The sequence below is a fragment of the Rhinolophus sinicus genome, chromosome 17, assembly GCF_057876585.1.
Source record: "Rhinolophus sinicus isolate RSI-liver-muscle chromosome 17, RSI-T2T, whole genome shotgun sequence".
NCBI classification, from domain to species: Eukaryota; Metazoa; Chordata; class Mammalia; order Chiroptera; family Rhinolophidae; genus Rhinolophus; species Rhinolophus sinicus.
In genome coordinates, this window is record NC_142517.1 from 128,596,317 (window position 1) to 128,621,154 (window position 24,838).

At 34.9% G+C, this 24,838-nt stretch overlaps 1 protein-coding gene across 8 annotated transcripts in view; it reads right to left on the reverse strand.

The window, feature by feature from the left end:
* Positions 1-24,838, reverse strand: part of NCKAP5 (NCK associated protein 5) — a 967,526-nt gene that overhangs the window by 469,629 nt on the left and 473,059 nt on the right. For all 8 annotated transcript variants that reach the window (XM_088794122.1, XM_088794125.1, XM_088794123.1 and 5 more), the window contains one exon: positions 19,893-19,956. In XM_088794122.1, the coding sequence (XP_088650248.1) occupies positions 19,893-19,956 (64 nt within the window). The remainder of the gene's footprint in view (positions 1-19,892; positions 19,957-24,838) is intronic.

Consider the following 24,838-nt stretch of genomic DNA (forward strand, 5'->3'; position numbering starts at 1 on the left):
TGTACTCTGATACTAATCCTAATAAGAGATGTAATAATGAGAGAGGAGGGAATAAAGTCCTGCTTTGGGATAGAGAAACATGAAACACGAACAAAGTAATTCGTAATGACATTCGGGGTTAAAACAACTAAGTTGTTCTTTAAATAATAAGAAATAGTCTTTTGACCTTTGGGTCTCGTAAAAGGAAGCCATTCCTGCAAAAGTGTGCATGGATGTAAGGACTGAAAGAAGAACTAAATACTAGTTTGAAAAATTACCATTAACAACATTTGTCTGAGACCAAGTAAGTTTGTTAATATGCCAAAATGTTTATTTAAATAACATCTTGACTTTTCATGAGGTCAAACTTACAACATTAAAAATATCTTTTAGCACATACCTACAAGAAGTCTTATAAAGGGACACTTTGAGAAAGAACATTTTCTTTATGAGAAATAAAGATTTGAGCCCCAACTACATAATTCTTTATCATTAACCCCGAAATGTAGACAACCGTAGAGTGGTACCAAATATCTATGCTTATATGAATTGCAACAGCATCACAAAATGATGCATTGATGATGCATGGATGTGCCACTTCCTAAATGAATCCTAACAGGCTGAATATTACAGAGGCCCAATAAATGGTTAAACACACACACGCACAAAATAAATAAAAACAAAAAATAATCCTAACATTTCAAGCGGAAGAGCCCATTTAGATACCCTCCCCCCCACACACATTTTGTCTCTTAACATTTCCTTGATTACTAAATTATATTTGCTTCCTCCCAAATAATCCCAATGTTTCTGGATCACAAATTTTCCACTTGCTGGAGGCTATAGCCCAGATTTATCATGTCCTTATGAAAAAGCATCAGTGCTGGAAACAATACATTGTGGTTCCAGATAGAAGGTCCAAGTTCAGAAAGGCAAAAGGATGCATCCTCATGCCAGAGTCAACCAGCGAAGACCCAGATATTTTGTTTGGTCTCCCCCCACCCCCACCCTCAATGAAGATTAGGTAAACTCTAGATTTGGAAGTGACAGGAAGTTGGGGGTGGGATATCACCAAAGACAACTTGGGGATATGTCATATTTTCTGTTCTTTCTTATAAAGACACATATTGCAACTCTGGGGGGAGCTGGAAGAAAGGAAATGGATATGGAAATATCTATCATTACTCATAACCACATATAATAGATTTACCAGAAAGTTGGAAATGGGATAAGGAGATTGGAGAGACGAGAGGAAAATATGCACTACGTTTTTTTTCAATGATAAATAAAATGTGTGTAATTAATATTGGTATAATACCATTTACTAAATTAAAGACCTTATATACATTGCTTCCATTTTTCTACTAACACACTTTCCATTTTCCAGGATCCCATGTTGCATGTATTGTCATGTCTCCTTAATCCCTTCTAGTTTGTAACAGTTCCTCAGTCTTTCGCTGACTTTTCTAACCTTGAAAATCATTAAGAGTACTGATCAATTATTTTGTAGATGTCCTTCAATTTGGCTGTCTTGGGATATTACTGATTTTAGGTTATGTATTTTTAACCAAGAATACCACATGCGCGCACACACAATCACACACACACACACACACACACACACGCATGCACAATGTGTTCTTCACAGCGCATTGCATGAAGCGGTTCATGAGGCCACTACATCTTAATATTGGTGCTGTTTATCATGATCATTTAGCTGAGGTCGTGTCTACCAGGTTTCTTTACTGTAAAGTCACTTTTGTATTTAATATATATCTTGGATGAGATACTTTCAGACTACGCAAATTATATATTTCCTCAAACTTCTGCCCATTAATTTTTAGCACCTATCAGTATGGACTCACAGAAATTTATATTATTTTACAGATTAACTTCAATACTGAGGTTATTTACCTAATTTTGTTGCTCATATTTTTCCAGCTTTCGCCATTAAGAGCTCCTTCAGGTTGGATCCTGTGTTCTTTTCAGAAATTCCCATCTATTTGGGGGCATTTCCTTACTTTCTGACACAACAAAATATTTCAAGTCCATCTTGTATTTCCTGCTTCAGGTCTGGAATCAATCACATCTCTAAAGAGTCTCAGTTCATTTTATTGGAGAATACTGTTCGGAAACCAAGTGTGAGCTCTAGGTGTATCACTGTGAGTGGAATGCTATTGCTTTACGCCCTTTCAGTGGACAGAGCCAGGGAACGTATGTATATGCAGTAGCCTATGCATACACATATATCTACATTTCTGTACATATCATTGTGTGTGTGTGTGAGTTGAGTATACAAAATATGTGTGTATATGTGAAAAAGATACGCACAACTGTACAACCATGAGTTTTTACTGATAACCTCTGATCCTAAACACCATAGAGTTCATTTTAGCATTCTCCCTTTCCTTATTTATAATTTCTTTCTCTAAGAATAAAAACCCAGTTCTCACTATCTACAATTATCTATAATATAATTATTTGTTTAGTTCTAGTAAACAAACAAGGCTTGCTTCAGAATTTCTAGCCCATACCCTGGTGAGAAACATCTTAACTACTAGATTACAGCATACAATTACAATTCTCTATCTTTGGCCTTACAGTAGGTAATCAAAATATCTTTTGTCACCGTTACTTAGGTTGGTTCTTTTCTGCACCCACTTCTCTGTATCTATTAATCTACAATACAGTTAGGCTAATATGTTACTGTTTATATTCCATTTTGGGTTCCCCACACATCCTGACTGGTTTTAATTATGTGCTTATCTTGGAGTATATAGGGGATATATGAAACATTACTATGCCTCGAGGAGTAGAGCTATGCAGAAAGATGCCCTAGAAATTACTCCAGATCTATTCATAGAGATCTCTGCACCACCACTTCCCCTCCTCCCAACAACTGCCTAGTCCTGCACTGTGTCTATACTGTAATTTACTCAACCAAACTCTGATGTATGGACATTCAGGTTGTTTCTAGTATTTTGCAATTACAAAACAATGCTGAAATGAATCAACTTTGTGCTTGTGTACTTTTATATCGTTGCAGGTGTATTGTAAAAATAGATTCCTAGAAATAGGATTGCTAGGTCTCAAGGTAAGTACATATGTAATGTTGTTATCTGTTACCAAATTTCCCTTCAGAAGGATTGCACCAATTTGCACACCCACCAATAATGAATAAGAGTGTCTTTCCTGGGGGTGGCTGGTTAGCTCCGTTGGTTAGAGCATGGTGCTAATAACACCAAGGTTGCTGGTTCGAGCCCCATATGGGCCATCATGAGATGTACCCTCCTTTGAAAAACAAAAGAGTGTCTCTCCCATTTTTTTTGCTATTGGATTTTTGGTCTTTTGAGCCTCACTTTTAAGGGATTTTTATATGTTAGGTATATTAACACTTTGTTTTGATGTACATTGCTAATATTATGTTCTAGTATATCAGCTGTCTTTTGACTTTGTTTACAGTGTTTTTGTTCATGCAAAGGTGTTTAATTTTCACGTGAAATTTATCAGCCTTTTATCGTATCTGGAATTTGAGTCATAGTTAGAAAGTCTTTCCATAACCAAACTTAAAGAGGAATTCATCTGTTTTCAAGTTGATACAGTTTCATCTGTTACATTTGCATACCTAGCCCACTTAGAATGCATTGTTTTTCACAATAATTTACAGGCATAGCATTTTTGGGTAGTGATTTCAGACCTCTTATCCATCTATTCTTAGAACATTCTGAGAACTGCCTTGATTTTCCTGCTCTGATCTATACCAAGGCTAATTCTAGCAGTCGATAGTTAACTTGGAGTCACAAGTTGAAGAGAAACATCTGATTGGAGCTTTATGCAATCCGAACAGCTTTTCCTCTTTCCCTTATCCTGTCCTCTGTCTTCACCCACAGATGGGAAGCTAGAACACCAATGATAAGCCTAATTGGGTTAAGGGCAACAACGGAATGATTTCTTGACAGCCCATTCTTTATTTGAGAGTACACCCCAAGCTCCATATACCAGCCTTCATTGTGAAGTATGGCAGCCAGTGACCATGGTAAATCCATTAATAGGACTCGCTTCCCATTATTAGCACCATCTGAGTCTGTTAAAAATCTTAACTAGGAGTTTAATTTCTCTACAGAGGGTTTTAAATTAATTAGAGGTTTACATGCTAACAAAGAGCCTGATACATCCATAAATCAATCCAGTGCAGGAGGACTTCGCAGGGAGGACGTCTATTCAGTGGAGACCTCAAATCTAGCATCCCTGTCGGGCTCCCAACAAAAGGGTGCAGGTGTGGAATAGGACAGTGTGACAAGGAAGCCCCAATAATTATTTTGCATCACTTAAACCACAGCAGGTAATATGGCAAATCAAAGTCCCAGGCGCTCAGCAAGTGAAACCCATGTCACCATGAAAAGCCACATCATATCATTTTAACCTCTATAAATGAATTGCCATAACACTGTGATTTATTTTATACCAAGTCCAAGAATTAAAAGAACATTGATCAAAATGATCCCCCTTCCCCCCTTTTGTTAGAAATAGAAAGTAACAGATGGAACCACTTTCTTCTTTTTTTTTTTAAATGCACCAAACATCACTTTAAGAACCTTCGAAATTGCTAGCGCCTTCTATTAAATACACTTGCTTTAGGTTTATACTCACGTTCTGTTCTTTGGAGAGACTGTTATTCATATTTCTTTGGTTAAACTAGTATTTTTGTAACAACTATAAAACTGCATAACCTTAAACATTTCTAACCTTAAACATTTCCATGTGATAGTAAGTTTTGTTCCCTTTGTGTCCTTTGATTAGAAAACACCTGATGAACGAAAGCAATCATGGACTTATTTTTAAATGATTTTGTATATTATTTGTCACAATAATATATACATCTATGAGTGCATGTATACAAAAAAAACAGACTATTTTAATAAATCTGTTTTAAAACTCACATTTAAATGTGGATTTACAGTGTCTGCAATAGCTCTCTTTGCAATATTTTCTTTGTCCTACTTGTTCAAACCCCACTCCCCTTCCCCAACCACAGGGGTCTGAAGCCCACATGCTAGAAGCAAATGTGTTTAAGTTTATATAATATCCTCTAATTAATTCCTCATTGAGCTGAAAACATTGCTAGTATAGAAAACCTCTTACCCTGAGGTGTTAAGAAATCAGTATTTTTGAAAACATGAAACCCAAAAGTTCCAGTATAAATATTATCTTAAAAGTTATTGTGGGTTTGAACTAAATAACCCAGGCTGCCGATGATTTCAGTTTAGAAAAAATGGAGTGAACATTATAAGAATTTTAGTGACACAGGAGGTTTTCACCCTTTACATATGATACAAAAAGCCTCCATACAGTGTGTGTTTTCCATCTAGCCACAATCACAGCATTTGGTTAGGCTAATAATGATTCAGGCTCTGCAGAGCTCATTGTTGTGGCAAGCAAAGAAAAGAAAAAGAAGAAAGGCACACTGTGTGCCAGAGAAAAGGGATTTCATTCTGTCCCCTAGTCTACCCCCATCCCCACCCCCACCACCACACTGTGAAGAGAAATGTGAGAAAGGAAGTGGGGATCCATAACTGAACGCCCGAGCCATTCCTGTGCAGCCTCCCTCAGCCCCATTTTACCCTCTTCAACCACACAGATATTCTCAGAATGTAAACACACACTATGCCAGCCATGATTTAAAACAAAAACAAAACAAAACAAAATAAAACCTCTTCCTTTAATTCCATTTCTCCCCCTTCCCCATAGCGATCATCTCAATATTTGGTTGCTTTCATACTATAAGTTTGTGAGAGAAGTGGTCGTATTTGAAGTCTCCACTTCTATCCCTGGTATTTTCTAGTCTACATTTCCACAGCTGTGAGGCTATCATGAGACACTTCAACACACCCATTAGGTGTGGTGTCAAAGAAGGCGGGACAGAGAGCCAGGACCTTCATCCTCGTCAGGTGGTAATGATCTTCCTGACCCCACAGTGTAAGCAGAGACCACCTGGGAAGTCTAGACTTCCACCTCTGCCCAATAGTAATGGGCTCTCCCCTGCCACCCTCTGCCCTCCAGGATGAGACCAGAGAAGGCCTAGTACAGGGGCAGTATTTTTCACCATTGCTCCCTGGTAATGAGGCCAAAGCCCTTAGTGGCAGTGGCGGCCAGGTGGGGAACAGGAACAAGGCGCTCCCATCCCTCTCCCATCCAGGGAGGATATCAGTGGAGGCCTACTAGGGAGTTGGAACTCCCACCCCTGCCCAGAAGTAATGAGAAGCACCACCTTGGGTGTCAGTGGAGGCTGACAGAGAACCTAGGCTTTGTCCCTAATGCGGCAGTAACAAGCAGAGCCTCCCGCTCTTCCTGCTGAGCAGTGTCAGTGGAAGCCTGGCAATGCAGAAGGTTCAAACAAGGTCTAGAGTTTTACAACATAATACCCAAAGGGCCAGAGTTTCATAACATTATACCCAAATGTCATTGAAAAAATTAGTCGTCATACAAAAAAAAAAAAAAAAGAATCTCAAGTGAAATGAAAAAAAAACAACAAAAAACAATAGATGCCAACTCCTAGAAGAAAACATTTGAAAAAGAAGAATGAAGTTGGAGGATACCTACTTCGCAATTTCCAAACTTACCACAAAGTAATGCTGGTCACTTGATTGCTCTAGTAATTAAGACAGCATTCTACCACCATAAGGATAGACCTAGAGGTCAATAGAGTAGAATTGAAAGCCAAAAAATAAACCTTCACATTCACGTCAATTGATTTCAACAAGGGTGCCAAGACAATGGGGGAAAGAACAGGCTTTTCAACAGATGGTGCTGGGATAACTGGATAGCCACATACAAAAGAAGTTGGACCCCTTCCTCAAACACAAAAAATAACTCAAAATGTATTGCAGACTTACATGTAAGAGCTAGAACTATAAAACTCTTAGAGGAAAATCTTTGTGACATTAGGTCAGGCAAGCTTTCTTAGATATGACACAAAAAGATATGACAAAAGAAAAAAGAAATCGGAATTCTTCAAAATTAAAAGAAAATAATTGTTTTGAAAGATACCATCAAGAAAGTGAAAAGAAATCCTGTACAGTGGGATAAGGAATTTGCAAATCATGTATCTGATAATGCACTGATATGTCCGCAAAAAGAACTGTACGAGAATTTCATAACTGCCTCATTTATAACAGGCCAAATTGGAAAGAACCCGAATTTCTGTCAAAAGCAAACTGGATAAACATTATAATATATTCATAAAATGAAATACTATTCCACTCAAAAAATACATGGATGAATCTCAAAAACATTATGTTAAAGGAAAGAAGCCAAACACAAAAGAATACATAGTTTATTATATATCATATGCATACGTTTATATAAAATTCAAGGACAGGCAAAGTTAATACATAATTATACAAAGTTTATCAATGGCTATTTATGCAAGGGTGGAAATGTGTGACTGAGATGGGTTAAGAAGGAGCTCTCTATGACACTAAAAACATTCTATGCCTCAATTGGGATATTGGTTTCACAACTAAATACATCTGTCGGAACTCATCAAATTGGACCATTAACATATGTGCATTTCACTGTATGTCAATTTTACTTCAACTTTTTAAAGTACAAAAAGAAGTGAAAGTGTCATGCTTATGTTGTCCTACTCCTTCCTGACCCCTTTTCAAACACAAAATACACAGGCATAGAAAGCCATTTCAGCCACCTGAGGGATTAGGAGACTCTTTTGGGGGCTTAAGTAGTCTTCTAAAATTCCTGCCTAGTTAGAAAATGGAACGAATTCTGCCTAGTTTCCAAGTTTCCTGGTAGAACACTGTCTATGTCTCCAGTATCTGACTTGGAATAAAAGGAAGGTGGGCATTTAACCTAAATCTTACTGTTGGCCAGTCGTGGGGTTAGAAAGATGTTAACTGTATGGGCACTGCTACGTGGTGAGTATACGCACTCTTCAGGAATACTATTTCTACTTGGAAGAATCCAAGGGAAATCTAAGAGGCTGTAGACTGATCCAATTTTTCAAACACAGCTTAAGATTGAACCCAGCTAGTATGTAGTCCACAGCATTGTTCTGAATTTCTCTAAAAATTCCTAGAATTTTATGTCTTTATATCTACTGTATGTGTTGCAATTTAAAAAAAGGGGGTATTTATGATCATTTATGAACTTGGTTTATGAAACCTCAACAGCAGTAAGTGCTTTTTACCATGTCTAATCTCCATCGTTTACCTTCACAATTTATGTTCCTGGTGTCATCCTGAGACATGCCTTCACTCTGCCCCAGTCATAAAATAACATATTTTCTAACACATTCCTCTGAGCAATCTATTCTTTTCTTTTAATTTACCCTATCTTCTCTTGTGATGGCATTATGTTTTCCTTCTTTCTTTCTTCCTTCCTTTTTTCCTTCCTTCCTTCCTTCCTTCCTTCCTTCCTTCCTTCCTTTCTTTTTTTAATTTCCACATTTTAATTTAAATTCACTTAGGATGGTTAAGATGAAATATTTTTAAAATTCAGAAAATATTTCAGAAATATGAGACATCGCTTAACTCCATCCAGATTTAATAGATTTTTAAAAACATTTTATGATAGATGCTTCATTAACAAATTAAATAAATGGATATACCTTAAGCCTTCCCCACCTCCCAGAAGCATTCATTATCCTAAATTTGGTGTGTGTTGTTCCTATACATGTTAATTTTTTCTACTTATTTTTCAATAATATGTTTTTGAGCATTGCCCAACACTACATTGATTTAATTGATTTAGCTCTATAATAAATCTTCATGAGTGGTAGGATGCAATTTCCTCGTATTATCTTTCTTCAAAATTGTATCATCTATACTTAAACCTACATTTTTTCATGTTAACATTAGGATGATCTTTTGGTATTTTGTGAAAACCCTGCTGGTATTCTGATTGTAATTACATGGCGTGTATAAATCACTTTGGGGTAAGTTGATACCTCTGTGCCTTCTCTTCCAAGAATATATGACATATCTCTCCATTAAGTTGGGTCTCTCTTTATACTCTTTAACAATGTGTCCATCAACATTAAATACATTCCTTTTTCGATTTATTCCTGTAAAATTTTTTAAAACTATTTTAAGTACTATCTTTTAAAACTAAACTTTATAAATAAGGGGAGTTAGGGGGTGGGAGATGAGGGAAAAGGGGACCAAATATATGGTGGTGGAAGGAAAACTGACTCTGGGTGGTGAGCACACAATGCAATATACAGGTGATGTATTATAGAATTGTATACTTGAAACCTGTATAATTTTACTAGCCAATGTCACCCCAATAAATTTAATGAAAGATAGAAAAGCTATTTAAAGTGGTGGCACTACCGAAAAAAACAGTTGATGATTGATGTGTAGGAATTCTCTTGACTTTTTTGTACATTCATTTTATATCCAGCTGTTTTTTAAGTTTGTCTGAAGATTCCCTTCGATTTTCTATTTAGATAATTATTATTTTTAAATAATACAAATGGTGCTTTTCATCCCCAACCTTTATATCACTTATTTTATCACACTAGTTAGGATCAGACACACAACAGTGAACAGAAGTGGTGGTAGGACGCATCCTGTTCTGGTTATGGAATTTAAAAGGAATGCTTCTAACATTTCACCATTAAACACAATGTTTATTGAAGATTTTCAGTAGACACCCTTTATCACTTTAAGGAAATTTCCATTTATTCTTGGCCAACTACATTTTAAAAAATATTGTTATGAACTGATATTGAATTTTATCAAATGTTTGATTCTACAGCTATTGAGGTTTTGTTTTCTTTGTTTATTACTTGTGTCAATTATATTAGTACATTTTCTAATGCTAAGCAACCATTGCATTTTGGGAATAAATACTACTTAAACGAAGCCTTAAAAAAGTGAGTTGGCACCTAGCACCCAGATCTTGACTTTAAATATGTTTGTCCATTAAAAGGAACCCGTGTTCCCTGGAAAAAATGCCTGATTCTAAGATTGTTGCAGGAGGGAGGGAGGGAAGGAGGGAGAAAGGGAAAGAAACAAGGAAGGAAGGAAGGAAGGAAGGGAGGGAGGGAGGGAGGGAGGGAGGGAGGGAGGGAGGGAGGGAGGGGGAAGAAAGGAAAAGAAACAAGGAAGGAAGGAAGGAAGAAAGGAAGGAAGGAAGGAAGGAAGGAAGGAAGGAAGGAAGGAAGGAAGGAAGGAAGGAAACATATAAAAACACTGATGGGAATATGTTAGAGAGCCAAAGGAGCCAATTAAAAGAGTTACTAATAGCCAGAGCTGGAACAAATTGAGCAACAAAATGAACTAGTTTATATTGGTTTATAACCCAGAGTATAAAGTAAATAGCTACACATTCACGGTGATATTAATGATTGAATAAATAAATGGACAAGAAGAGACACATATTTCATGCAGAAGAATTCAAAACAATTTATGTAGATACTCTACCCTCAAAGGATGTTTGCACTCCTTAAGTGTGAACTGTGCATAGTGATTTCTTCCAAAGAGGACATATGGAAAGGGGTGGGGGGAGAGGAACTTCACAGTGGAAACCTGACAAACATTGCCTCAGCCATGTGACCAAGGCTCACCTAAATAGTGATAAGTTAGACAGATAACATGCAACCTTGATATGATGTGATGAAAATGGCACTTTAACTTGTGGTCTACCTCCCCAAAACATATTTCAGTCTAATCATGAGAAACACATCAGACAACGCCCCCCAAATACCTAACCAGTTCTCCTCAAAACTGTCCACTACATCAGAAACAAAGAAAGTCTGAGAATCAGTCACAACAAAGAAGAGCTTAAGGAGACCTGACAGGTAAATGCAATGTGTGTCCTGGATGGGATCCTGAAACAGAAAAAGGACTTCAGGTATAACTATGAAAATTTGAATAAAGTATGGACTTTTGTTAATGTATCAATATCAGTCCATCAGTTGTGACAAATGTACAACACGAATGTAAGATGTTAGTAATTGGGGAACTGGGTATGGGACATATGGAAAAATCCTGTACTCTCTTTGCAATTTTTTGGTAAATATATAACTATTCTAATGAAAAGCTTATTTTAAAACAGTGAGTTAGAGATAGTCCTCTCGTTTTCTTTTTACAGCACCAGTTTGTATAAAACAGTATGTCCTTCACTAAAGATCTGGTTGAACTCCTCTGTAAAATCATCACAGTCTAGCAGCTTTTTAGGGAGGGAGGGCATATCATTTAAAAAATACAAAACATTTAAACATTTATAAAATTAGGAAGAAAAATATAACATAGCCTCAATTTCCATAGTTAACAAATATGGACAATGTTCTTTTTTGTTGTTTTTTTTCATCTGAACCTCCACCTACTTCCCTCTTCCATTATTATTTAGAAGCAAACCAAACATTGGAGCATTTCAGTGGTAAATATTTCTGTATGTACCTCCAATCAATAAGGACTTAAAAAAACACACAACCATAATATCAAGATTAAACCTAAATATTAAAAATAATTCTTAATATCATCAAATACCTAGTGTTCACATCTCTGAATGTCTTACAATTTTTATGTGTATATGAATAAATTGGTGTTGCTAAAAATTTTCTGCTATTTCTTCATTTTGTGCTTCATTGCTTTGTTTTTTATTTCATTGCTTCTTTCCTTTTATTTCCTTAGATTTATTTTATTATTCTTTATTACTGCTTGGGTTGGAGACTAATCAATTTTAAATCTTTTCTTTTTCTACTACATGCATTTAAAGCTACACATTTCACCCTAAGTATTCATTTGATTACATCTCATAAGTTTGTGTATATGTACTGTTTCCATTCTCATTCAGTTTCAGCATTTTGAATTTCCCTTTTGCTTGTTCAAAAATGAATTACTTAAAATATTCTACATAAATTTCAAAGTTAGCCAATTTTTTGGCTGTTATTGATTTCTGATATTACTGACTGTAGACAGAAATCATAAAAGGTATGACACTGATGCACTTGTACAATAAATATTTTATATTATAAATTTCATGGAAGCAAGGACTTCATTTTTATTCTCTGCTGGATATGTTGAATAGATACATTTAAAAAATAATAATATAAGGGGTCTATTTCCAAAATTTTGTAAATACACAGAAACCTGTCTTGAAGTTTGGCACTTACCGTTTTAAACTCTTAGAAAGTCATGTCCACTTGGCTTTTTAAATTATTAACTTGGCTTTTGTAAGCAAGAAAAAAAAACTGTCCTGGCTTTTTTCCAAATATGTTTTGTGGAAATTCTTCAGCCAATGACAAACACTGTGAATGATGTATTGTCCCAGTTGCTTCTGTTCTTTGGATGATACTTTAAACTCAACTGCCATGACTGTTTCTAACACCAGTATGTTAACACAGACAAATCCAAACTGTCTATGCTGCCAAAATCCCAGTTTTTCCAAATTCATTTGCATTTCTATACACTGATAATAAACTATCAGAAAGAAATATTAAGAAAGCAATCTTACTTATAATTTCATCAAAAGAATAAATACCTAGGAGCAAATTTAACCAAGGAGATGAAAGACCTGTACACTGCAAACCATAAGACATTGATGATAAAAATTGAAGAATATACAAATAAATGGAAATATATGCCATGCTTATGTATTGAAAAGAATAATATTAACATATCCATAATACTCAAAGCAACCTACAGATTTAATGCATTCCTATCAAACACCCAATGCCATTTTTTCACAGAAATGAAGCAAACAATCCCAAAATTTGTATGGGAGCACAGAAACCATGAATAACTAAAGCAATATTGAGAAAAAAGAACCAAGTTGGAGATATCACAGTTCCTGATTTCAAACTACATTACAAAGGTACAATAATCAAAACTGTATTGCATTGTTATAAAAACAGACACATAGATCAAGGAAACAGAATAGAGCCCAGAAATAAACCCATGTGTATATGGTCAATTAATTTACGACAAAGGAGTCATTAATATACAATGGGGAAAAAGACAGTCTTTTCAATAAATGGTGCTGGGAAAATTGGAGAGTCACATTAAAAAAAAAAAAAAAAAGAAAGAAATTGGACCACTATTTCACCCTATACACAAAATTTAACTCAAAATGGATAAAGACTTGAATGTAAGACTTGAACATAAAACTCCTAGAAGAGAACATAGGCAGTAAGTTCCTTGATATCAGTCTTAGCAATGATTTTTTGGATCTGAATCAAAAGCAAAGGTAACAAATGCAAAAATAAGCAAATAAGACGACATCAAAGTAAAAAGCCTCTGCATAGCAAAGGAAATCATTAACAAAATAAAAAGCCAACATACCAAATGGGAGAAAATATTTGCAAATCACATATCTGATAAGGGGTTAATATCCAAAATGTAAAAGAACTCATAGAATTCAACAGCAAAAAACTAAACAATCCAGTGAAAAATGGGCAGAGGATTTAAATAGGTATTTTTCCAAAGAAGACATAGAGATGGCCAACAGGTACATGAAAAGGTGCTCAACATCACTAATCATGGAATTCACATCAAGATCACAATGAGATTATCACCTCCCACTTATTAGACTGGCTATCATAAAAAAGACAAGAAAAAAGTGCTTTTGAGGATGTGGAGAAAGGGAACTCTGTGCACTCTTGGTAGGAATGTAAATTGGTGCAGCCACTATAGAAAACCGTATGACGTTTCCTCCCAAAATTAAAAATAGAACCACCATATTTCCAGCTATTCTACTTCTAGGTATTTATGCAAAGGAAATAAAATCACTGTCTTCAAAAGATAGCTGTATACCCATGTTTACTGCAGTGTTATTTACAATAACCAAGAAATGGAAACAATCTAAGCATTCATCAACAGATGAATAAAAAATGTTATATATACAGTTATGCATATGTATATATATATATATGTATATATATGTGTGTGTGTGTGTGTGTGTATATATATATATATATATATATATATATATATATATATATATATATCTGGTTAAGCCATAAAAAAGCAGGAAATCCTGCCATTTGCAACAACATGGGTGGACCTTGAGGGCATTATGCTAAGCGAAATAAGTCAAACAAATACTCTATGATCTCACTTATATATGGTATCTTTAAAAAATGAACTCAAAGATACAGAGATTGATGGTTGCTAGTGGTGGGGGAGGGGGTTCAAAAGGTAAAACTTTTCAGTTATATAATAAATAAGTCCTGAGGATATAATGTACAGCATGGTAACTATAGTTAATAATGCTGTATTGACTATTTGTAAGTTGCTAAGTGAGTAGATCTTAAAAGCTCTCAATCACAAGGGAAAAAAACAGTCTAAGTATGGTCATGGATGTTAATTAGCCTTATTGTGGTGGTGATTATCTCAAATCATTATGTTATATATCTGAAACTAACATGTCAATGATATCTCAATTTAAAGAAAAACAGAAAAAAAAGCTTAATTCACCTTGTACCCATCCTAACCTCCCTTTCTTGACTACTAGCAATTAGAAAACCAGTTGTATCATCCACTGGGCTACTGTGAACAGCCATCTTGTAATTCCATCAAAACCCAAAACCTGACCCCAGGAAAGCTAGCAGTAGGAGCTGGCATGTTTAGGCACTATAGATAGTTCCATGTCCCTCTTGTTCCTGGGTTTTCAAAGTGTGAATTTCCCTTTTTGGCTGCATTTTGTCTGCCAGAGGTCAGACTATACAGCTGTTCAGCAATGGCAAGAAGAAAGGCATACTAGGCCAAATCCTGACAGTTCCCCACAGCAATGTCTCCTGGGTTTTGTGCAATGTTCCAGTTTTTACGTGTCTCGTAAGTTGAAAGAAATTATTTTTTTCTTGTTGAACTAACAGGTATCCGACAATGTTACTTTTGCTTTTTTATAATACGTTACTAAAAGGAAAAAGAAACTCACATGCTGTTGAAGGCAGGGAACAAGTAGGTTAAAAATAAGACTAGGTGTAAATCTCTCAAATACAATGCGGATATTAAAAGAAGAGATCTCTGTTTTAAATTGAGACCCACAAGAAACCATGAACAGATACAGGACATAGGCGTGAAGTTCCTTCCAAGTGTTTTTGTCCAAGCTTATATCATCAGCTAACCCAGCCAACCCCAGTATCAGCACCATAGCTGACTGTTCATACGGCGGAACTGAATGAGCAGATCTGGCAAGGGCGACTGACGCTATAAGTTTGCCCCATTCTCCAACAATGGGGATCCAAAAATTCTGATCTCCCTACTTCCTCAAATTCTTCTTTTTTTCTCAACTACCTAAAATAACTGTCAATATCTCAATCTTTGATCATTAATCCTTGGATGTTCACTATGGAAAAAATGAGGTATGATTATAAATTTAGATGATGGTACAGTAGGGTAACACCCAGCTAGTGTCTGACTATCTCTGAATATCTGGATATATGGGATCTTGTAACAGGGTAAATAGGGATCCTGTGTTTCCTTATTGCCTTGAGATGACTAATGAAGAATTGGTATTTTTCTTTTTCCCAAATAAAAATTAATCACTGAGATGAAAAGAAGCCACAGACTATTGAGGTTTTACATAACTTACTCAAGCATTTTAAAAATTGTGTTTGGTAGGATATTAATACAGTGTAGATATTCATATCTCTTCCATCCAAAACAAAAACAAATTAACAGTGGTAGAAGCAATAGTCCTTTAAATTAAAAAAAAAAAAAAGTAAACGTAAGAAAACAGCAAATACACTTAAGCCATTGTTTATATCATTTGAAATACTCTCTGTGAGATATTTTGTGTCATAAATACACATAAAAACATTTTTGCTATTTTTTTAAATCCAAATACATATTTTTAACTAATGAACACGTACTTCTATTCAATAAGTAAAACTGTCTTTACAAATTTGGAGAAAAAAAATATGATCAGAAGGAACTTGGCTTACAAAATATTAACAAACTAAATTTCAAGTAATTAAAATAATTTAGAATAGTATAAGAATATACAATGGTTAAAGGAAAAGTATAAGCAGTCAAATAATTAACCTAGATTGATATGGGTATTTGAGTTATGCTAAAGGTGATAGTAAAAGTTAGATAATTCAATAAATGATGTCGCAAAATTAACTATCAATTTGCGATAACATTTTTGATTCCTACCAACTTAATTCCACATAGAATTTATGAAGATTTACATGAAGGAAAATAAGAACTATATGCATTCTAAAAGATAACGAAACTGAATATCTTTATACTCTTGGCGTGGAATGGACCTTTTTACATATAAGAAAATTTAAGATGACATTAAAGTCTTAAGGACAGAATAGATGCTGTAGTAAACCAAGCCACTGATACAGAGCACAGGCTAAAACACAATTTCCCAGAGTGAAGAGAAGTACATACACTCTTAGAGCAGTTTGTGAAGAATAATGACAGGTAAGTAGGAAAACAAAGTTGACAGTTATTTTATGGAAGAAAGAATTTAGGACACAGGAAACAAATATGAAATATCTAATATACCAAAAGAAAGCATTCTCAAAGACTTGAGTTAACAGAACAAAAGAGCATACAGAAGTGATAAAAACCACTAAAGTAAGATGCATGAGGTCACACGACTAACAACTGGTACACCTGGACTTTAAATCCAGACCTGACTCACTCACACAGTAGGTGCTCAAGCTCAAGTTCTTCTTCCTCCCCCATATGTGTCAACTAGCCATTAAAAAGAAATCTCTCTACATGCAGTGCAGTACCATGGATTGCATTCTAGATCAGAAAAGGAATATTACTGGAAAACCTGGTGAAACTAACAGAATCTGGAGTTCAGTTAATGGTAACATGCCAATGTAAATCTTTTAGTTTTGATAATTATACAATAATTATGTTAAGTGTTAGTATTAGAAAACTGGTTAAAGAGTATGCAGGTGTACAACTTTACTATAAGCCTAAAATTATTCCAAAATAAAAAGTATGTTAAAAATTAAAATCAATATCTCAAAAATTGTGCCTTGGGTACTATCTTAAACGTATAAGAGATTTATTGCATACAGTCACATTTTTATAAGGGCATGCTTTGCATTAAAGATTTTGATTATAACAGGTTCATTGACGATTTTAAAAATAAACCTCTGCCTCAATTAGATAGCTTTTGTGAAAATGTTTCTTAAATAACTTTTTCCATATCATTTTTCTTTTCATGTGGATAAAAATATAGAACACTATAAATGGTAGTCTTTTAAAACATGAGGTGATCTGGTTGTGATAAACTGCTTTCCATTTCTGCTATAGACGTGACAAAAATTCTGGACTTGTAACAGCAAGAATTAAATTTAGAGGATTAATAGAACTGCCTGATTTAAGGAGCTGTCAGATGAAAGAATCGGGACTTCAGAAATAAATGAATCCTAGGAGCAGAAAAGCTGAAGCATATAATTAAGTAGAAAACTCAGTGGGGTTTGACTAGGCAAGGCAGGGGGGAAAATATTGAAAAAGGGAGAAGGAAACAAAATAAAGGACATTAGTGAAAATCAGGGCTTATGGTGTCTTTGAGGAACTGAGGTGTGATAAATTATGGAATGGGGAAATAACTGTAATATGAATAGTAGTAAATCAGATCATATCACAGCCTCATTCAAAGCCTTCCAATGGCTCCAGTCACTCACAGCAGGAGTCAGAGATCCCTGGGGAACTTGATGACTCACCACTTGGTCCCCCATCCTGTCTCCAGGCTGTGCCTCGAGGACTCCCGCCTTTGCTCTGGTTGATCTCCTCACCTGGGAATGCTCCTCCCCTCACACATCACCATGGTTCATTCCTTCACCTCCTTCAAGTTTTGTTCAAACACTAACTTTTCAGTAGTTTACTACTATGAACACTCCATTTAAAATAGTGATCCCCTAGAATTCCCAACCTCCCCTCCCCAGATCTTATTTTCTCATACCTGCTTCCACCATCTAATACTCTTAAGTCCATTGGATATGTTTCCCCAACCACTAGAGTGTAAGCTCTCAGATTTTTGCCTGTTTTTTTTTTTTTTTTCTTCACTGAGGTTTCCTCAGTGCCTAGAATAGTGCTGGACGCATAGCAGGTGCTCAATGAATGTTTGCCAAATCAATCAATACATACATAAGATTTCTTTTTCATTGCCATCGTTATATCAAGAATAATAAAACACTGGTAACTTTTCCAAAGTCATTTTTTGAGCAACCAGAATCATCTTTTAGCTTCTCTGTGCTGTCTGGGTATTTTCTGTACTGAACAATTACTTCTATAATGTTTCTTAGAAAGGTTTTATTTTGTAAAAGCCCAGAGAGTTACCAGTCTGTGATGATTTCAACTCAGGCCCATTCTCTGTTAGAATCAGAAAGATACATTCTTTAGATGCCTGTTCTTTTTATGAACTTAAGTAACACTTAGCTATTACCAGATAAAGTACCCCATTATAAAACAAGTACATGAGCAAATGTTCAGTAGTATGACCCACTAAGCTAATGGAAGCACTCAGTTCCAACCTCCTCATTTTAAAGATGAAGAAACTGAGACCTAGAAAAGTTAAGTCACTTCCTCAAATTCAATTCGAACATAACTGATGAACAGGAGCTAGCCCTAAACAAAAGACCGAAATATTGCAGAATGGCCTAGCCCTAAACATTTTGCACTGCAGTAAAAGCCCAGATTGAACATTTTCAGGTCGCTATTTGACCAAACCTTCATTTTCTCCCATTTATTTCCAGTTCATTGCTTAAAGATGCTTGTGAGCAGTTGCTTCGTATTATTTGAACATTCAAGATTCTCTTTGCATTAAGATCATGAGCAAACAATGTGACACCTAAGTTATTTTAGCATCTCAAGGGCCACGGTACCTCCCAGTTCCCACTCAACATTCAGCCTGTTGCTCCAGCCCTTTGCTTTCCCTGCTGAGAAAAGTGTGAGGCCAGCATATCTTACAAATTACAGATTTCAGTGTTTTCAATGGATGAATTCTAACCTAACTCTCAAAATCAAATGGAAGCACACTTCAGAATCTAAAAATGCATCACTTCTCTTTTTCAAAAAAAGCTAATTCTTTTGCTGAAAAATTGCACATGTGCCATTGTTTTGGCTTACGCAAGAAAAAAAATCTGGTGATATATATATATATATATATATATATATATATATATATATATATAATTATATATATATATATATATATATTTTTTTTTTTTCCCCTCTCAGAGGTAGCAGCAGCAGTTAATCCCCACATACATTCCGTGGGTCCCCAGACAGTCGTCTCTGATGTTAGAGTAGCACACAGGCAGATACTTTGGCAAAGAGAGTCTATGAAATGAAGTTGCTATGGACCAAAAACAACCATATTGATTTTTAGTACAATTCAAAACACAAGGAAACATCAGTTTTCTAAATGATACATGCTGAAAAGGACTGGGGTAACACACTGCAGATAGTGAAGAGTGAAGAGTGAAAAGGATAAGAGACAATTACGTTAGCAAACATTGCAGTGTACTTTTAGGTTGTTTGTTTTTAAGTTCGAAGAACTGAGAAGCTTGAATTGTGTTAACTGTCCTTGTCTGAAAATTCAAGATTGCTCATTTATGGCTAGTGTGCTCACAGCTGGAAGTCTGGGCATCCAATACGCCTTCAGAAAATAAAGCCTTATAACCCTTTGAACATTGGAACATGCTCTTCAAAGCCCAAATAGCTATTTTTCTTAATTAATCTCTCTCTCTCTCTCTCTCTCTCTCTCTCTCTCTCTCTCTCTCTCTCTCTCTCTGACTCTGCAAATGGTAGAGCTGACTTAACTACATTATAAACACATTATTTACCAAGACAGCATTCAGTTTACTGCAAGCAACTCTTTTCCTTAGATATCCTTAATGAGACAAAATGCCTTTTAAGCCAGAGACCTTTGGAAGGGAGGTTCAGAATCAGGAGAGAGCAGCCAGAACTTACCATTGCCCCCTCACTTCTCCTTTGGACAACTTCTCGCTGCAGTCGAGCCACAGCCAGCTTCTCCCTGGAGAAACAAAAGCGCATGGTTACTTGACCATTTTTCTCAGAGTAGAGGCACACTGGCATGGCTTTGAAACATTCTTTGGAGGTCTCCAGAGGAACTCCTTCCGTGGTTTAGCTCACTTCCTCCACTAAACTTTCTATAAATATTTAAAGTGATTGGTCATTAGTGCATTGTTTTCACTGAGTGTCATGAAAGAGATTTTTTGCTTTGGGTTTTATAATAGCCAAATAAATGTTGAATGCTGAGTAAAAGCTTCACTTTAAATTCATTAAAATATATAATTTTAAAATGTTTTCTGTGTCCTTTCTGTATCAACTTAGCTCATACATATTTTAAATTATTTTTATTTCTTTCTTGCTCTATAATATAAGACCGGGCCATAATATACTATACTATAATATAATATAATATAATATAATATAATATAATATAATATAATATAATATAATATATCGGGTCATGTATAATGTAATACTGGGTATTATATTAATTTTTGCTCTAAAAGATGCATTAGAGTTGATTGTCCTGCTAGCTATTATTTTAGGGGAAACACGGTAACATGTTCACATAAAAGATGTGTACTAGAATGTTCGCAGAAGCATTTTAACGGCTTTAAACTGAAAATGCACATACCCTGGTACAATAGAATGGATAAACTTGGACATGGTTATACATTGGAATACTATAAAGTACTGAGAAGAAATAATCTATTCTTAATCACTACAACACATGGAATACCACAAACATTGTGTTGAGTGAAAGAAGCAAATAGAGAACAGAATATACTTTATGATTCATATATGTACAGTTCAAAGACAGGCAAAACTCCTACCCAGTTTGATAGGGTAAGAAAAAGAAACAAAAAGCGCAAATATCAAAAAGAAAGGGGTAAAACTGTCTCTATTCACAGATGACATAATTATCTAAATAGAAAATTTTAAGGAATTTACAAAACAACTATACAAATAAGTGAATTTAGCAAAGTCAAGGGACATAAGTCAATACATAAAAATCCATTGTGTTTTTACATACTAGCATCAAATAATTAGAAAATAAATATTTTTTTTAAATCTACTTATAATAGTGTCAAAAATAAAATAGTTAGGGAAGAAATTTATCAATGGACATGTTGCACAGCACAGCTACACTGAAAACTACAAAACACTGCTTAGAACAACTAAAGGTGAAAAAAAAATATGTATATATACATATATACATATATATATTATTCACAACTATATATATATTCACAGCAATATATTTATATAGTTGTATACAAACACATACACACAGACACACCACATTCATGGATTAGAAGTCTTATTATGTCAAATTTTGTACCAAACTAATTGATAAATTCTTTCTCACTGGAATGTATAATTCTGCCAAACTAAATAAAGAGCAAGATGTGAATATCAGGAAACAAGGAATCCCATACAAAAGAGGAGAAAAATAACTTCTCCTTCTTCTCCTCCTCCTCCGCCTCCTCCTCCTCATTATTATTATTATTATTATTTGTAAAAAGATGACCCTGCACAAACAAATAGTTATATAGGAATTTAGAGAACAACCAATCCTGGTTTCAGCAAGAGGATGGAAATAATCAGGATGACTCCCAGAAAAAACAAAGTTGATCAAAAATAAATATGACTTCGCTCATATGTGGGATATAAAACTGAAAGAAACAAATGAACAAGACAAAAAAATGAAAAATCATGGACACAGACAGCAGTTTAGTGGTTACCAAAGTGTAAGGGGGAATGGGGGATGGTAGAGGAGGATAAAGGGGGTTAAATATATGGTGATGGAAGGAGAACTGACTCTGGGTGGTGAACACACAATGCAATGTATTATAGAATTGTACACTTGAAACCTATGTAATTTTACCAACCAATGTCACCGCAATAAATTTAATTTAAAAAAAAATAAAAGAAAAAAAATAAATTGACCTATGTGTTTGTAAATATTGAGAGGACTTTTAGTGTTTCCGTCGAAAAGCCTGTTAAGAATCTGGGACTGGGACATGAAAATCTAAGCCAATCGCAGATAACGGCAATTATGAACTCTAGGAAAAAGTGATGTTATTTTGTATATGCAATTCTAGAATTCTGCAGACTCAGCTGTGAATGGGATTTACTTCATTTTACCAATTCAATTAATTGAATTAATTTATAACAATGAAAAAATTAGGGAGAAGGGAAAGTGTTGAAAGACAGGTGGTATGGAAACACTAAATCCTTATCTTCTGTAATAGGAAGACAATATGTAATGGCTGAAAGTGACCCATCTAGTAACAAAAGTACAAGCATATTATTTAAATACAAAGATGAAAAACCCAGAATATACAGGTAAAAAAAAAAACAAAAAACGGAAAGTGGCTGTGTAGGGCAGTACGATCTGGAGGTAAGGAGAGAGGGGTGTACATGTTATAAACCTTATCATTGTATTTGATTTCCAAACTATGTACGTGTATTACTTTGATTAAAAACTTTTCAAAAGTATGTATTTTTAAACTGGTTGATTACTTCATTTTATTTTTACTAAAGACATTATGGTAAATTCATTGAGAGAAAGAGAGGGAGGGAGGGAGGGAGGGAAGAAGGGAGAGAGAGAGAGATAAGGAGAGAGATAGGGAAAGACCTCAACAGATTATTTACAAACTGAAGGCTCAGCACCAAGTGATTCATTGTCATGATCTTGAAAAGAAGAACACACTAAAAAGCTTTGGTAAATGAAAGAAAAATAAGGACTGACTATAAGCATAAAGGAGCCTTCAGATAAATATTTTAAAATGCATACTGCAAGCAGTTTAACATTCTATAGTGAGATTTTAAATTTAAAAGTTTAAATTTTTGTACCTCTTTCATTGAAGTATGGCATACACAGAAAAATTAGGAAATCACAAGTGCACAGCTTGATAAATAATCATGAAGAGACTATATCCTTGTTACTACCATCTAACTTAAAATCCAGAACATTACCAGAGCCCCAGAAACTGATGCTAATGATGATAATTAAGTGAATATAACAACTCCTGAACGCATCTACCTCATTTCTCTGTATACTGAATACAGGTATATTTAACTTCGAGTCTAAACTATATTATACACAGTTTTATATTTTCCTCGCTTGTTTATTCAGTAAATATTTTCCTCCAAATAAGCCCATTCATTCCTCCTGGACCACAACAGTGGCAGCCAAAAAAATGCTGATTGATGTACTTTTTCACGCGGTCCGTTGTGCTGTAGTTAATATCTCACGGTACCAGCTGCTTCTCTGTATGTTGAGATCATACTTAGTTCATCTCTGTAGCATCTATGAAGGGTCACTCAGTAGGAACAAAATAAATGTTCGTGATTTGTTGAATGAGGAACCAGTCACAGAACCTAATACCAACTTGCCTAATATAACATAATAAAGTTTTTGCTAATACTACCATTGTGCATTTACATGGTTACAGCACACACATTTGCACACACGATGATTCCCACAGGGCACCTTCTGGCTCTGGTTGGCCACAAAAGCTTTTTTTACACTCATTTCAAATTATGAAAAGCACAGCTTCCACAGTCTACCTGGTAAATCCTGAGGAAGCGTCAACAAAGTGAATTTTCTATATAAGAACACTAAATAGGGGGATAGTAGAATAGCAGGGGTCAAATACTCATATTTGAGTCATAGGACCCTTTTTCACTCTGAAAAATTTTTGAGGTCCCAAAGGAGCTTAAGTTTGTGTGGGTTATAGTTATTGATAACTGTTACATATAAATGAAAACAGTTTTAAAAATATTTATGAATTTGTTAAAATAATAAACACATGTTAACATAAGCAAAACATTTTTATGAAAAAATAATCCTATATTCCCAAATTAAAATATTTTTCATGAGAAGAGCAACACTGCTTTAAAATTTTGCAAATATCTTTAATGTGTGACTTAATGGATTCTCATATCTGCTTCTGCATTCAATCTGTTGCAACAGCACATGTCTTGTAGTTTCTAGGAAACTCCGTTTTACTCTCATAAAAGAATGCAAATAAAAGATGCAAATATCATCGTAGTGTTACTATGAAAACAGTTTTGACATTTCAAATCCTTTGAAAGGGTCTTGGGAACACCCAGGATCCCAGGAACACACTTTGAGAATGCTACCCAGAAGATACAGAATTAAAAATAGAAGAATGTTCTGGAAAATTTCCTGGAATCATCATTCCTAATTACTGAATCTTCAGAGAAAGACTTAATATATATGCTAATAACATGTTAATTTTGTACAAGAACAATAGTATAAAGAGTACCTTTCTAAAAACAGAGCAAGAGTCTAATCTTAACACTATCATCCTTCTAAATGATGAGTCCTAATATAGTTTAAAGGTTAGAAACATCACTATTTTATCCTTTAAATAGATTGTCTTTATAAAACTATTAGAGATTATCACACAGTATATAGGTGCTTGTCAAATCTTACTCAATTCAAAAGAAAATTTCAATGGTTTTAGCCATTACACAGATTTTTTAAGAACATTAATAAATCATGAAATTTTGTGATCTGCCCACACACTGTACTTTTTGGCGTTCGATAAAGAAAGAAAATATGAATAAACCAACATGAAAGGGTCATCTCCAATTTGGCAGCATGTTAGCCTTTTGATTTGGTGGAACAGAGGGTAACATTTGTATCAACTAGAAACATCGACCCCAGCTTTGATCTCCCACCACGTGAACAGAGATGTGCCCAATTTCAATCAGCCATGTGGAAATGTGTGACGGAAACATGGAAAATCTCAGGGTAGTCTGGGTCAGAGGAAACACAATCCCCAGTCCTAGCCTGGCAACCTAGTCCTGTTCATTTCAACTTGGAAAATGCTTATGTCTAGTTATTT